Source organism: Rhopilema esculentum, chromosome 16 (assembly GCF_057945365.1).
Source record: "Rhopilema esculentum isolate cy_ngs chromosome 16, ASM5794536v1, whole genome shotgun sequence".
NCBI classification, from domain to species: Eukaryota; Metazoa; Cnidaria; class Scyphozoa; order Rhizostomeae; family Rhizostomatidae; genus Rhopilema; species Rhopilema esculentum.
In genome coordinates this window covers 15,503,530-15,518,887 of record NC_142830.1, presented here as the reverse complement: position 1 = coordinate 15,518,887, position 15,358 = coordinate 15,503,530, and the positions used below count along the sequence as shown (strand labels likewise).

Sequence of the window (15,358 nt, the reverse complement as noted above, 5' to 3'; positions counted from 1 at the left end):
ATTGTATGTTTGAAGCGGACTTCAAAAGAATAAACATGAAACATAACATTTAGTAGTCATTTTGAAATAGCTAGCTTTTTCTGTATTTGAAAGATGTGTTGGTGATCTGTTTAATAAAAGTAAGAGAAAGCGTTTTCCAATGTGAATCTTAGTGAATAATGTTTATTCGAGAGAACCTTGTTTTATGGAAATGATTGGCATCGTGTTCCATGTTACTTAGATACGGAATTCAAGGACAACCCCAGGCTTCCCCGGCGCTGCCCCGGGGTCTGCAATTTTTACAACCATTGTTTCACCTACTAGCCACGGTGAACATGGAAACACCTGTGATTGTGACAAAGATTTTTCATTTCGGTAAAAATGACCCTCTTCCTAGAAATTTTGATGTTTGCTAAGTTAAGATAGCAACAGTAAAGCTGGCTGAAGCTAATTTGAATTACTAAAAACGTGTCCAAAACGAATCTTAGGCGATGTTAATGAAGCTACAGCCCTAATGGTTCAAAAATCTATTTGACTATAGCTTCACATCCAACTAAGCATTGCACTTAGTAGCCGTAAGTTACTTCTGTTTCTAGAAGTCCAAAAAGATCTTTGTACTTAAGTTATACCATAAAAGTTACAACTGGGCTTTCGAAGGAATTTTCAAGACACCGGAAAACCCTTTTTATCAAGCAGTCTGCTTCTCCTTCCTCTCGATGTGACCATCAATACGCACCCCCTCACCCCCCCCCCCCCAGTGTAAGCCAGGCCTTTACCATTTCCTTCGCAGCCACCAGACATTGCTGTCCACCTAAAAATTTTCTATTGGTTGCTAGTCCACGGATTCGACGTTAAAAAATAAACTGTTTGCTAAAATAAAGGCCTGAAAACTTTCTAATGCAAATAAGTAAGATTAGAAGACCCTTCAGATATTGGCCAAATAACAGTGCAATTATATAGCTTTCTAGGGCAATGAATTTTGACACAACGCATTCAACCTGTTTTCATTCGTGTATCAGTTAGAAATTTTATATACGTCATTTGATTCAAAAGCTGGTCCTGGCTTTCAGATCTTGTATTTCACATCTTGTATTTCACATCTTGTATTTCACATCCTGACTTTCAACTGCTTCATTTTCGGTCCCCTCTTCTTCATGTCACTCTTCATGACCTTTTCCTAAAACAAGGAATTGAAAACTGACTTCAGCAGTAATTACACATTGGCTTTTACATGGACAATGTAAAATTTAGCACACCATTACTTTTTGGTACAAGACTTCAATCATTGGTATTTATTAGTTACGTTTCCTTTCTTTTCATAAAACCATTGGCACGAAGGATATCTTATGAAAATCAAACCATGAAATTATCAAATTTTTAATGAAACAAAACCTTGCTCAATACTTAAATATCAATACATAGACATATTTGGAAATAAATCAAAGGAAATATACACGACGCAGAAAGAAAAGATATGCAAATAAAATCATGTAAAAAATATCTCCTTAAGTTGTGTTCCGAAATTATCACAAACCTCCAAACGACGTTGCCTATCCGGGTCCTCTTCGGACATCATTTTTTCCTTCTCAGCGCGAAGTTTTTCTTCTCTTCGGGTCATTGCGGCCTAAAATGTTAAATACTTGAATGTAAAATGTTAAAAATTAGTCTTGCAGCACTTTTAACCTTTAACAAATATTTCCCATACAGTAATGCAGTATGATTGATTAAGTTCTGAAATGCCTAAATAATGAATGCATCAAACATGCAGTAAGTTACTCTGGCTTTTTTAGCTAGATTAATCATAATGAAAGCAATTTTACCCTTCATTCAAACAAAAACAAGTTAAGAAATAGTAATAACCCCCATAAAAGAAATTCACCGATAACAAAAATTGTAGACTGGCTTTTTAAAAGTTATGTACAAAAAACAAGAAACTAGTGAGCCTGCAAAGACACTAGTCCAAAAGCCCTGAATACATCAAGGCTTTCATCATTTTCTTGCTTTCTTTTATCCCGATGCCTTCTTTGCAATAGGCTTGTTGTTGAGATCGAGTTTCCCGCCCCACAGTTCGGATGAAACAACTGTTTTGATGGAGTTTGAAGTTTGTATATACAGAAACAGACAGACGACAGAGCCATAACTAGAAAAATTGAAATACTTGTCTTTCCACTTTCATCATCTTATAAGAAACTCGTCGGCCTGTTTTTCAAAATCATTCTCTTTTGTTAGAACATGTAAAGCATGTGCCGAAAAAATTAAACATGCGAGTTTTTACTGCACATGATCTCATATGTGCCAATGGACTCAAGATACTGGCCAACATACCTCTTGTCTTTGACCATGGGACAATTTTAGAAATGATTCTTCTGCTTCTCTTCTTTTCTTGTCGACTTTGGCTCTTGTCTAAACAATTTCAAAATAATTTAATTTTTAACGATTTGACAAAAAAGAAAAAAACAACAAATTAACACCGCAAATTTTACATGGTCCATTATGGTCATGGCTTATTTTCTTCCATTATTGGCTTTACCAATAAAATCATAAAAACTAGTTAGTGAATTCAAATTTATTAAATGCTTTGTGAATTCATAACTACTTTGCTCTTAAAATCATAAGAAGCAGCGAAAACGATATTCGTAGTATTTATATTATATTTGAAAAATAATGCCTCATACCTCCTTGCCTAGTTTAAACGATTTGATTCTGTCGATGCAGTGTACGACCATCTTCATCAACGGCTCAGTGGCTGCCATATCTTGCACCCTCGTTCTTCCATTTCCTGAAACTGTTACAAAAACAACGTCTTTACACAGGAAAAAATTATCTTGGAGCTCTTTTGTTTCGATGAACGAAAAAAGAGATCTGATGTTGCAGTAGAGTGGTAAACATTACAACTGTTTTTCTAATATATAAGCGTCCTGAATCAATTTTAATCAAGCAAAGACATTGTCTATGTGCACTCTGTTTTCCATTAAAAACTTATAAACTCTTTCATCTCAAATATAAGACTAAGTGGATATTCCAACGGAATCATATTTTATTTCATTTAATAATGAAAACTGAGATGACTTACATTAACTACAAAAAATTTCGTTATGACAAAATTTAAAATGAGACGTAATTTGGTCATGACGAAATTTTTTGCATTTTAGATTTTATAGAATTCGCATAGAAAATCTATTACACGAGGCCATGAATTGGGCGAAAATATAATGACGAAATTTTTTGTTGCTAATGTAATCAAAATCATCATATATACTGTAGGAAATATAAGACATCAAAAGATACCTTTGAATTCAAACATGAGAACTTTCTTTGGCTTTTTGGGCTTGGTTGCACCCTCTTCTTCACTGAACAAAAATTAAGCAAAGCGTAAGAAAAATTGCCGACAAAATCAGCCTTATGTAAATTTAAATATCCAGAAACGCATGCGCAAAAAAATCAACAATAAAAGAACTGCCAAATTAGTTGCTAGAAATTAGTTTCATTGAATAAAAAATAAAAAAGGACACAAAAATCCTTGCGTTGGTGAAATAACTCATCAAATAGGATTCACTTACATTTCCTCTTTTTTCTGTCCTACATATTGGTCTGAAAAATGCATCATCTCAAACATATCTTCATATGTGGCAATAGCTTTGCAAACCTTAAAAAAATTATTAAAATACCTTAGCATAAGAGCAGCCCGATAGTGTTCGTTAGAAGCAGTCAACTGATTGGCGGCTATTTTCACTGACTTGTAAAAATTGTGACTAAGAGCAGACGACAGTCGAGGGAGCTTAAAAACATGAAAAAAAAGAATTTAATGATACACTAATAAGGAAGGATAAGAGAAAAAAACCGAAACGTTTCAGCAATACCAATTACGATTGAAAAAAATGAGTCTCAGTAAAATATAAATGAAGAAAGTCAAACAAATTCAATGAAGAACACTTAGCTATCGATTCTGACTTGAATAAACATGAACAAATAATAAATATAAAGTAACAAATAATTAATTCACAGTTCTAGCAACTATTTACAATTTATAAAAAAGTATAAGAATTACAGGAGAAACTGGCATAAAAGAACCTAGGTTTTCTTCTGGCAGCCTGGATAGTTTCTCAATTAACAGGCTGCTATTCTAAATTCCTGCTTGTAAGGTTCTTAACACGGTTTATTTTCATGTTAAATTTTCAACCAATCAAATGTATTTGTCATGTTGGATTGTCCAATTAGAATGCAAAATACCAGAACCTGATTTACTTTAAGCTGATTTAATTTGTCAGTGTGAATAGGGTATAAGAATACAAGTCTAAAAATTCTTTATTCTTATATATAAATACAAGAGCCTTTACAAGTCTCAGCCTCTTGGGGGTTCGTTTAAAAGGTTAAATTTCAGCCTCAAGGTTCTTATAAAAACAGGTTCTTTTATGCAGGTTTCTATTGTATTATAAATAAAACTTGATTGTAAATAATAAACAACAAACACTGCATCGACAAAAAACAAACAATACTGAGTTGAGAAACTCACTTGCGTATTTAAAATATGTTGGGCTATTTCCTGTGTTTCCGCGAGACATGTGTAGGAACTTGGCAGCCCATACCTTTCACCGCTCCTCTTCTCGCCACAAAAGAAATTCTACGATTTCAAAACAAACTATAAAAAAATCACTTCTCACAATAAACAGTGTTTCAGACGGCAAATGTTCAGGTTTCTTAATGATACTTAATAAATATTGACGTGATTAACTCTATACTCCCATCATTGCTATTTTGAGGTTTTCTATTGGCTAACTTTACGGCCAGTTTCGCAAAAAGAAACTGACCAAAATAACAAATAAATCTACAATTCAAAAAGACCAGAGCTTCATTCCCCCTGATGCTGCAAATAAATCGTATTGATAGAAACACTCGAACGAGCTGCTACGACAAAAGACATCCATCAACCCACCAAATCTTGGTATTCCTTGAGAAGCTTTACTGCATTCTTTTTTAAAGCAACTGCAAAAACAAAGCTGTCCATATCTTCATCGTCCATGTATACAGTAACACGCTGAAATATGAATAATTTCACTAAAAAATTGATGCAATTTCGACATTAGGTGACAACTATGGTTGCGAAAGTAATCATGGCAAATAAATAAAAATGATGCATGATAGCAACGATGCATGAATGATGTAAACATCATTCACCATACTGTTTCTATTTTGTTCTCAGTTCGGAGATTATTAATCTTCAGCTTTACATGAGGTTTTCTTTGCTTCTTTTCAGATTCGCACAGATCTCACAGCACGATTTCATGTCATTTCCAGATGTCAAGACATCGAATAAAAGTATGACGCCTGGCACTGGCCTTCAGCATTTTGAATTTTCACAACAAACAACTTCTTGACAAATGCTCCTTGCTCAGAGGCAGACGCTCAATTGTACATTAATCATAGAAAAGGAAAAACTCCAAACTTACCACTGAGTCAGATTTTGGCTTCAGCATATTACTCATGACGCTCACGAGATCATGTCGCTTGAGAAGCTAAAATCATTAACCATAATTTATTACTAATCAATTTATTACTAATCAATGGAACTACTTGGGGCACATCTCAGCTTTGGTCTAGCAGTGCAGAAGCGCAAAATTATTCTCATTGAAATCCCAGCAATTAAACCAAGGTATAGCTTCGCAATTACGTGTTAACTGTCCAACATGAGTTGTTCCTGTTTTCCCAAAAAATGTTCTGCATCAACTTTCTTTACAAAAAAATATGATCAAAACGTATTAATCAGCTTTCATAGCTATGGGTTTACCTGATACATCGATACATCATTAACTGATACATCAACTGAAGAAAACAAGCCTTCTCACCTTTAGTTCTACAAGCATGCCTTCACAATACTGCCTCCCAGTACACCACAAGGTGTACACACTTTCGCTTTCTTTCACAAGAACACCGCTTTGTGGCTCTTTACTCATTCCATCGTCACCTGAAAAATTGAAAGAATTTCCAATAAGACCCATAATGATTCGGATGTACACGTCAAGGCCACTCTGGGCAAAATTGCACCATTAACGGCTTTCATGTTTCAGTCATTGGTGGACCCGAGATGTTCAACTTGGCCTTCAAAAAATTAAAATATGAAGCTCCAATGGAAACAATACGGAAAAGGCCGATATGAATAACAAAACTTCGTATTTCTGTTTACAGATAAAATACGATATAAAATACGATATAAAATGACAGAGATGTTTTAGTGTGATACCTACCAACAATACTAAAATTCGATTCGAGGAGGGGCTTGTGAGCTTTGAACCTGACAGAGAAAAGACAATTTTTTATACTTTTTGAACACTTCCCTCCCTTTTGATAAAAGACACCAAAGGGTAATAACAAATTCCCTATGAACTAAATAAATAAAAACTGGCAAAGAAAACACAATTTCAAAGAGGTGGCCGTTAATGATCGATCATGATTGCAAAACTTAATTGCGATCATGATTGCCAAATTAGTCTGTAATTCAATGAAATTCAATTCAATTAATGAAGCGAACTATTATTGCTTGGAACAGTTCTTGTTACAGTAGTTGGTAAAACTAATGGAAACGTGTGTAACAAATAACAAAAATTACTTCATTACACACATCAACAACAAACTCCATCCTTCCTTGTTCCCTTTAAAAAAATTTGAAAAACTGGTAATACACATTCATTTTGGGTTAATAAAAATTTTTGTGTGATTTAGTTCAGCGGTAACGTCCTTCAAAAAGTTTCCTAAAATAAACTCAATTGAAGAAAGCAAATAGCATAGTTTCTGTTAAGATGCACAACATTTCCATGACAACTTTCTAATACCTTATAAAAAGATCACGAGACACTTTCTTAAGGGGATTTCTTTGTTTAAGTGATCGACGAAACGACTCGTCGGTCGGTGCTTCAAAATAAAAAAGCTCAAATCTTCTTATAGATTTATAACTCGCAAACGGGTTTCAGGATTTTTCAAATACACCAACCGTAAACAAATGATTGAATGACTTGGCTCATAATACGAACTATCAGGAAAGTGGAAACATCACTTCAAATACACCGCCACTTACTCAAGTAGTACTTGGGAAAAAGTGAAACTCAAATAATCAGAACGATGAAATATGTCGTGCAAAGGATGCTTTATACCTCAAAATATTTATGCGAAACACCTCAAAGAGAGGAGAGCGATCAACACAGTGGAATTAGCCAGAACAAGGCAAACAGAATGCAAATATCGGTGACCTACAATTCCAATAACATGTCAGTAAGATACAAAAAGCTTATCTTTGATATAATTGGATAAGGGTATCAACTAAAAGTGATTACTTCCTTAATACTATTAGCAAACCACTGCTAGTAAAATACGTTCCAAAGCTTTTACCACAAAAATAGCTACAGGCAGAAAAAAGGGTAGCAGTTAATATGAAGATTTTTGAGAGAAATGACATAAAAGCAAGTTATCCAGAGCCAAAGATAAGCCGATCTTGATCCGCTTTTGCTGACAAAGCTGACGTGAATACAATAATTCCATAACATTTGCAATTGGCTGCGGTATACTCCTTACAAAACAGCTCGTTTAAAATCTACCTGGACCTGCCAAGGTTCACCGAGGTCTCCTTAAAAGCTCCAATTGGACAAGCCTCTTTTAGAAAGCAAAAAAATCAAACAGGATCAGATAAATTTTCCCAAGTTGAAAAAACCAAGATAAATAAATAATAAATCATTTAATTTCATATGTCATGTCAAAAGGATTCACCCACAGCACTCTTTGAAGAGATGGTAGAAACCGAAAAGCATTTTGCGTGATACATATATGCGCTGAATTGTCCAAAGAAAAAGACAAAAAAATATTTAATAGCAAAGAGATGGTTGAATAAAAAGAAGGTCAAAAGGCCTATCAATTCTGATTTATGTTTAAAAAAGATACTCTCATTCCTTGAGGATAGCAATCTTTAGAAGACAAAAAATCAATATATTTATTTACAGAGGAGAACTGATTCGATATTTAGGACCTAAGATATAAAATTTCACCCTTTCAGTTTCAGTTTATCTTAACAAAAATGGACACCTAGACCTTCTTAGATAAGATGAGAGAACGATCTTAGGCTAGAATTTAGACACCTGAATCAACATTACCATCGCATATCAACACAGCATCAGCAAGGCAATAACCTGAATACTAAACTTAAAATCCAGTAGCATATCAAAAGGGAATTTGAATGAAAGTGCACAGTAAAAAAATCTAGAAGGACAAAAACGACCTTCTCAACCGTAGGTCTAAGTCTGGAAAATTGATTCCTCAAAAGATTGAAACTGTTCACAAGAGCAACTGCTAATTTAATAAATCTGTTTATTTGCTAAGTAATCAGGGAACACAAAGCAAAGCAGATCATGGAAGTTATACCCTCTCATCAGGTAACAATGGACATAAGAAAAAAAAGAAAAGTTCAACTCAAAACAATTAAACTAAATATGATCAGGGTTGCATCTGCCAAGACTAAGCGAGAGACTGCCATTTCAAGTCATGAACTCAATTCTGCCATGCTGTATGAGACAAAATGTCCACCTGCATTGAACATTAAGACTGAAACCGAAACTGGTGCCAAAGAAGAAATCAGCAATTAGGCCAGAGTGATTTCCTCAAAGGCGCCGGAAGCTTCGTGATGCAGCGGGGGCAGGAGCTGCAGAAAAGGCACCTTGAGGTATCAAAGATTGCTGCAGAAAAAGATCGGGAATCGTCATCTAGCCAACGACGGAGCCTGGCTGTAGGTGAAGGCCCTGTCAAGGCAGAGAGGATCGGTGTTCTGGGGACGTAGACCCGAGGGAAATTTTGCGTTCTTACGCTCTAAAGACTCTCCGAAATGGGGGCAACACCCATAAAAATACATTTGAATCATGACTACAGTCAAACTTCATTCTCGAAATTTCTTTCACTCCAACATCAACCGTTAAGGGAGGCTGGACCCAATCCTACCTTACAACAACAAAAAATTGTTCTGAAGACCATCTACATGGCTTGATATAACTTTTGGATATAACTCCTCTGAACATAGTGTTTATCTCTTTCTTTATTTAAAGTTGGTACAGTCTGTAGCTATGTTAAAGCTAAATAAAGCCAACTCATTTAATTTACCAACGCTAAATATGACTTAAAATAAATATAACTGATGTTGCATACATTTTCCTTGCAAAAATCACAATTGAACGATGCAAATTCTGAATACTTGTAAATTTGGGAAGCATTTATTTCGTTTGGAACTGAGATCCATATTTGACTACTTCTGTATGACAAAGATTTTGAGAGCAGAAGGAATCCTATCATTCTATTATTGTTACTTCTGAAGAGAGACAATTCGGCTTCAAAAACTTGAAATTTCAGATTGCACCAGGGTACACACAAGGATCTCGTTATAAACTCTAATCGCTCAAAATTTTGAAGCTTTTAGTATTGGTCCATAAAAATACATGTGCATTCCAGCACTGTATTTTTATGCTAACCAACTTCAAGCCAAGTCTTCAGGATATTTTTTGCGATATTTTCTGCGAGATTGTGCAAAACTCTATAATGACGACATGTTTCGGATAATTGGCAGAGCCCGGTCGTCCTTCCATCTAGCAGTTTTGGAGTCAATCTACATAAAAACGAAAAAGCCGCCATTGTGTAGACAAAAGGAGTTCGTTTTCTCTCTTGGACTCCATTGGTAATTTTTCTTTAGGCTCGCGGCACTGATTGGTCAACTATACCGGTCTTGTGCTTGCGTTTTTCTGATTGGCCTATTTCGATCCACAACTGGGTATATATTTTTCCATCGTGTTTTACCTATTCTGACGTTTTATGCTCTGAGGAGTGGCAGACGAAAAAGCTCTTAGTATGTCGTAAAATGTTTGCTTTTTTAAAAGCCATTTTCAAATTCTGTACCGAAAAAAAATTGTTCAAGTATGGCTTTTGATATATATATTTGATATTTATTTTCTTTTTAAGAATAGGCCTCCTTATATACATCATGAACTTTTACAAAGTGTCTCTTGAAACTCAGCTTCTCATAAATTGGGAGCCTCTCTACATAATAAAAAAAAATTGAAATCCACACTTTTTACGGTGGTTGGAAAATAAGTAACCAAGCAATTTCCACGCATCTTTACAAGCAAAAACTTTCAAAGCAGGAAGAGACAATCATTAAATCATTCATGTTGAAATTCCTGATGTACTTAAGATTTATGCAAGTAGAATAGGGGACCATAGAAATCAAAGATCAACTTATGAGTGCCACCGTCAAGGTTTTGAGACAAGACCGAAACACTAAAACACAGCTGCAAGCAAGCAATACTGAAATATGCTATGTTTTAATAACATCGATAAATTAGAATGTTTTCAGAAGAACAGAAGCCTTTGCATTTGATACTCAAGAATGTGTTGCTTTCTGCTTAGGAAAAATAATCAAGTCTAATGTTAGAGGCAGTAAACTATTAAAGCTATGCTTGTTATGAATGCCTTGTGAGGCTACCGTAGAAATTTGTGGAACAAAATCTCATTATCACTGCATTCACGTGACATTAAAAAATATACAGGCATAAAAAGGCCAGTAAAACATACCAAGAAGTTGCCAGTTTGGAGTTCTTAGTCTTGCCAGTAAAGAAATTTGCAGCATAGACAAGCAGGCCAGTAACAGTAATCAACTCAAAATAAAATGACTGCCATCCTGATCGAAAGTGGACTGGAACCTGAAATAGGTCAGATGCCATTGGAACATTAAAAGTTATACAACAACTGGTATCAAAATAATTGTAGGTGTGTCTCCAATAAGTACATAGCATGTACCATGAAATTAGAAAGTTTTAAGTCCAGCTAACAAGTGGACTGGAACCTGGAATAGGTCAAATGCCATTGGAACATTAAAAGTTAAACAACAACTGATATCAAAATAATTGTAGGTGTGTCTCCAATAAATACATAGCATGTACCATGAAATTAGAAAGTTTTAAGTCCAGCTAAAATTGAAAGATGTCATCTTCTTGTTATCTGAATTCTATATGGGAGGCACAACACTATTAATTCATAGCAACTGTGTATGCTTTGGTCAGTTATAACCAATTATGAGCAATGCATGTCATGGAAGCTTAGCCTTAGATATGGTATCACTTTTCAATTAATAAGAATTACCTAGATCTTGTTTAACAAAAAATATCCAATAATTACTCTTTATAGCTTATAATGAGGATAATAAAGGCTCAATTCCAGTTATAAAATTGATAACATTTGTCAATGATAATGACTGATAAAATAACGAATTCAATGTATTAAAAAATCAAACAAATGATGCACACATTTATATCTTTTAAGTATGTAGAGAGGATTTACCCTTCTGGTTTGTAGAACAGGGTGTTTTTAAGTTGCTTCTCTGTGTTTCATACTAAATGCAAACATCAGGTAATTGTAAATTTATATATAGAAAGAATTTTAAAATAAAAACTGCATGTATAACCAACCTTTGTGATTTTTAGATCTGGCCCAGGAATTTTGCTTTTTGCTCCTTTGCCATCTTTTGCATAACCCTAATTTTGAAAAATTAATATGTCAATTTTAGCAAGTCCAATAAACCCATTATTTCTGACAGAACCTTCAAAGAAGCATTCAAATCATCATGAAAGGAAGGAATATTGTAATATCAGAAAGTTTGTAATTTTCAGTCTGATCATTGAAAGAACTGGTACATGTGAAAATGTAATGTTCTATTTTTTCCAGGGATAAAATTCTACAAAAGGTACAGACTGACCCCATAAATCATCATCATCAGGTACCATGCAAAATTCAGTATGGCTTTAAAGGTCTTCTGTAGATATAGCGATCAGGGGCGTCGTGACCAGGGGGTGTGAATGGTCACACACCCCCAATAGTATCTCAATATGAGATTTCAGGTAAAATCTGCTCAGTGGAAGAAATGGTTTAGGTAGTTCAGAGACCTTTACATCTTATAATCAATAAAGGATCAAGCAAAGGTAGTTGCTCCGTTGGTTTAATATTGTTGCTTGATATGAATGAAAGTAAACAAACTAAATATAAATGGGCTCAAGATTTCTTGTTGGCACTAAACCCAAAAAACCTGACCCTACTTAGGAACAACTGCAATTCACAAAGAGATCCAGACCTTTCTACATTCTAAAGGAATGCCAAGATGGAAAGGGGAATGAAAAATTGACAACTAGTGCCTCCTTGTTACCTGGCTTTAGAAGTAACACATGGTTATTTTCAAGATCACGGCCAAATTGTACCAGTGGTTTATCTGCTGTTCAATCCATTGGCAAATATAAATGAATTTTCAATAGGAAAAGGAGGATTGCTTCAGTAAAATTTGCCTAAAAGAGTGCATTTTTCAGGGAACGGGAAGCATCAACATTTGAAGATATTCTGTTCCTTCCGTGGCAACCATCGTGAAGCCTCGGGTAGTAACTATGTCCTTTACCCTTCCTGATATACAGATATGACGAGAGTCTTAGGAAAGTTCCTTATTATCATATAAATGGAGGTTTCGAACTTCATGCCACACAGGCTGACAAAATGTATTGCAGAGGTTTGTGTCTGCAACTAAAGAATTTAAGATAATTATTTTCTAATCGTAGCACACATTACATTTGAGGATGTGAACAAACACATTTGAATTCAGTACATCAAAATCTATATTAATTGAAAACATTTGGCACCATGATTTGTACAACGGGGATGAACGATATTGTTAGGAAGATAACGAGATAGTGGCCTATAAGGCTGGATTTGCTCTGATCGTGCAACTTGGGAAAACCGAATCAGCAAATCAGTGAATCGGCAAACACAACTTGTTGCCCAGTAGTTCAACTGAGTTTAACTACTCAGCAGATAGTCACCCATTTGCAGCGAATGAGGAAGTTCAATTTGTGTATGCTCCAATGTGCGTTGACTCAGTCGCGTGATCAAAGAGAATCAAGTGGAAACTGCCATTTACATTTCCTCATATACAAATGTATAGGTAGACTTCAAACCTCAAACTCCTCTTCATCTGTGTATGGATCAAACTCATCCTAAAAATGAATGTTTTCTTCTGATTTTTTGCAAATTTCAAGCTAAAAGTCCTTTGGGATAAACAGCAAGGCCTAGGCCAAAATGAATTTAGCTATATAATTAACTATATAGCTAACAGCTCAACAGGTGAAAGTTGCACTGGAGATCATTAAATAAAAAAACTTGTTATTCATTTGAATCATTTTCAACCTAACAAGTTGTTTTTATAATATGTGTACCATGGACAGGTCATCAATGTACAATAATTTTCTAGCTAACAATAAATACTTAGTACCACCAGATTGATTCATCTTTGTTTAGTCATATCTCAGAAATCAGCCAATTTCAAGCATCACCATTTAATGATTAACTTAAATTTTGCAACAAAAAAGTCACATCATACTAAAAGAAGCAGAAACCATATTTTTAGTCAATACAAAGTTAATAAAGAATGAAAAAAATGCTTGGACAGGAGATGCAATTTAAAGTAACCTCGTTGTTTTCTGTCAAGTCATCTGTTTCATCAGTTTCTCCATGAAATATATTCTTTGAACCAACATCTATAGGTAGAAAAACATCTTAAAATGTCAAAGGAAGTGGATCAAATCTTATATCCCAGATTTCTCTGAAGCATATCATTTTCAAATACAAGTTCCTCAAAAATAGCATAAACAAATTGAGACTAAAATGATTAAGACCATAGTCTACATTTCTCCCAAAGCCCATGACTGGAAAATGTTTGTTCCATTATAAATTTTTTTGCATTTCTTTTACAAATCATTTTAAATTCTTAGGAGTTTCCATTTTTATGGACTATAATCCGGTCTTGGTCATGAAGATACTGTCATGTGTGAGGTTAATCATATACATAATATATTTAATGTGTGTGATTCACACTATTTCTTACACCTCCTAACAATAAGGGACCAGAGGCCATGCCCCCTCCCCCACTTTTTTGCAGAACAATTGGTATTTTTTACAAAATCTTTTGTAAAATGGCTTTGAAAAAGGGAACATATTGAGTCATACTTGAGCTTTTTGTCTGATACTCTTTGGAGTATAAAACGTCGGATAAAAAACTCTACACTAGGAAATATATATACCTAGTTGTGGATCAAAATAAGCCAATCAGAATACACAAGCACGTGACTGTTGAGGTTGCCCACTCAGTGCCACTTGTCTTGGAATCAGTTTGAAAAATTCAGTTTTGGAATCTATCTACATCTTAACTGCACAGATAGTTTAAATATCCCAAAAAATTGTTTAAGTAGTTTCAGGCTTGTTTTTTATCATTCTTGTCAGTTAGTTGCTGTTAATCTTAGTCTTTTAGTACTTATCCTTGCTTACGTTATGCTACCTTTCTTGTCACCTGCAGCAAAATGTCATGTATAAGTATCATTAATCACATTTGTGCAAAATGTATGCCAGAATTTATGTTCTCTGTGCCAAACACAGAGAATACAGTCTGGCTGCTCCAAAATGAGACCTTTTTCATTACAAACTGAACAGAATGGAGAAAGTGTCAGAAGTTGATTTTTTACGAATTAGTAAGCAGGGTAAGGGGTTTATTCTGGACTTGCAAGTAATACCCTGACTGGAACTTCTTTCTGTGCTCATTAGGGATTTCCATGTCATCCTTTAGTGCTCTGTGGTTTGAACCATACGGTTTTTACAAATTTGAATTTTGATACAGATGTACACATACAGTTCGCAAATGAAGGGTCAAATGTAACAAAGTTAGATTTGTGGTACAATATAAGTGCTGATTACGATAAACACAAAATAACTGATTGAAATTCATCGAAAAATGGAGCAAACCTTGGCTGCTGCCTTGTTCTTGATCAGGAGTTGTTACATATCCGAAATCGGAGTCGTCTTCAACTGCATCGTTTTCATCTTCTTGGTCGAATTCAGAGAAATCATCACTTTTACCAGAATCTGCGCTTTTTGGAGATTGTGCTCCTTTGCAGTAGACTTGAAAATTGATTCCTGTTAGGAAGTAGATCAAGAAGATAGATATGAAGACCAACGACCTCGTCCCTTTCCTCAACGCCATCTTAGATTGAGCATGACACAAAGAGCATGTTGCTGTTGTAGTTTTAATTTGCATGACAAGGAACTTTCCTGCGCAGTGGTGGTTCGGTCACGGCATTATTTCTAAATTTGGCATCATTTTGGTTGGTACTGTTGGGTTCCAGTGTCCCAAGAATCAGTTGAAACAGCAATTTTATCCTTATAGAGTCTTAAAGCAGCTTTTTTAGATAATCTACATTCAACCTTTCCAAAGATAACCATTCAACCACCAACCATTCAATATAAAAGCAGTGTTTTCTTTACTTATTGCAAA

The 15,358-nt window shown here is 34.8% G+C and overlaps 1 protein-coding gene across 1 annotated transcript; it reads right to left on the bottom strand.

The window, feature by feature from the left end:
- Nucleotides 1-931: 931 nt before the first annotated feature.
- Nucleotides 932-15,103, bottom strand: LOC135681988 (PAT complex subunit CCDC47). Its single transcript, XM_065196678.2, has 16 exons — nt 14,830-15,103; nt 13,504-13,571; nt 12,993-13,031; nt 11,466-11,531; nt 10,573-10,700; nt 6,222-6,268; nt 5,823-5,941; nt 5,427-5,492; nt 4,913-5,014; nt 4,493-4,600; nt 3,540-3,625; nt 3,268-3,329; nt 2,655-2,764; nt 2,305-2,382; nt 1,514-1,603; nt 932-1,156 (listed from the first exon to the last, which is right to left on the bottom strand). Exons 1-16 carry the CDS (start codon nt 15,065-15,067, stop codon nt 1,088-1,090), a joined length of 1,476 nt encoding a protein of 491 aa, XP_065052750.1. The 5' UTR covers nt 15,068-15,103; the 3' UTR covers nt 932-1,087.
- Between the last annotated feature and the right edge of the window lie 255 nt (nt 15,104-15,358).

Bases quoted from the DNA above. Each gene is read 5' to 3' on its own strand.
- LOC135681988 (XM_065196678.2), bottom strand. From the start codon at position 15,067: ATGGCGTTGAGGAAAGGGACGAGGTCGTTGGTCTTCATATCTATCTTC. The intron at 4,601-4,912 runs GTGGGTTGATGG...TTGAAATCGTAG, and splicing joins TCAAGGAATACCAAGATTTG to AATTTCTTTTGTGGCGAGAA. The intron at 2,765-3,267 runs GTATCTTTTGAT...TTTTTGTAACAG, and splicing joins TCTCATGTTTGAATTCAAAG to TTTCAGGAAATGGAAGAACG.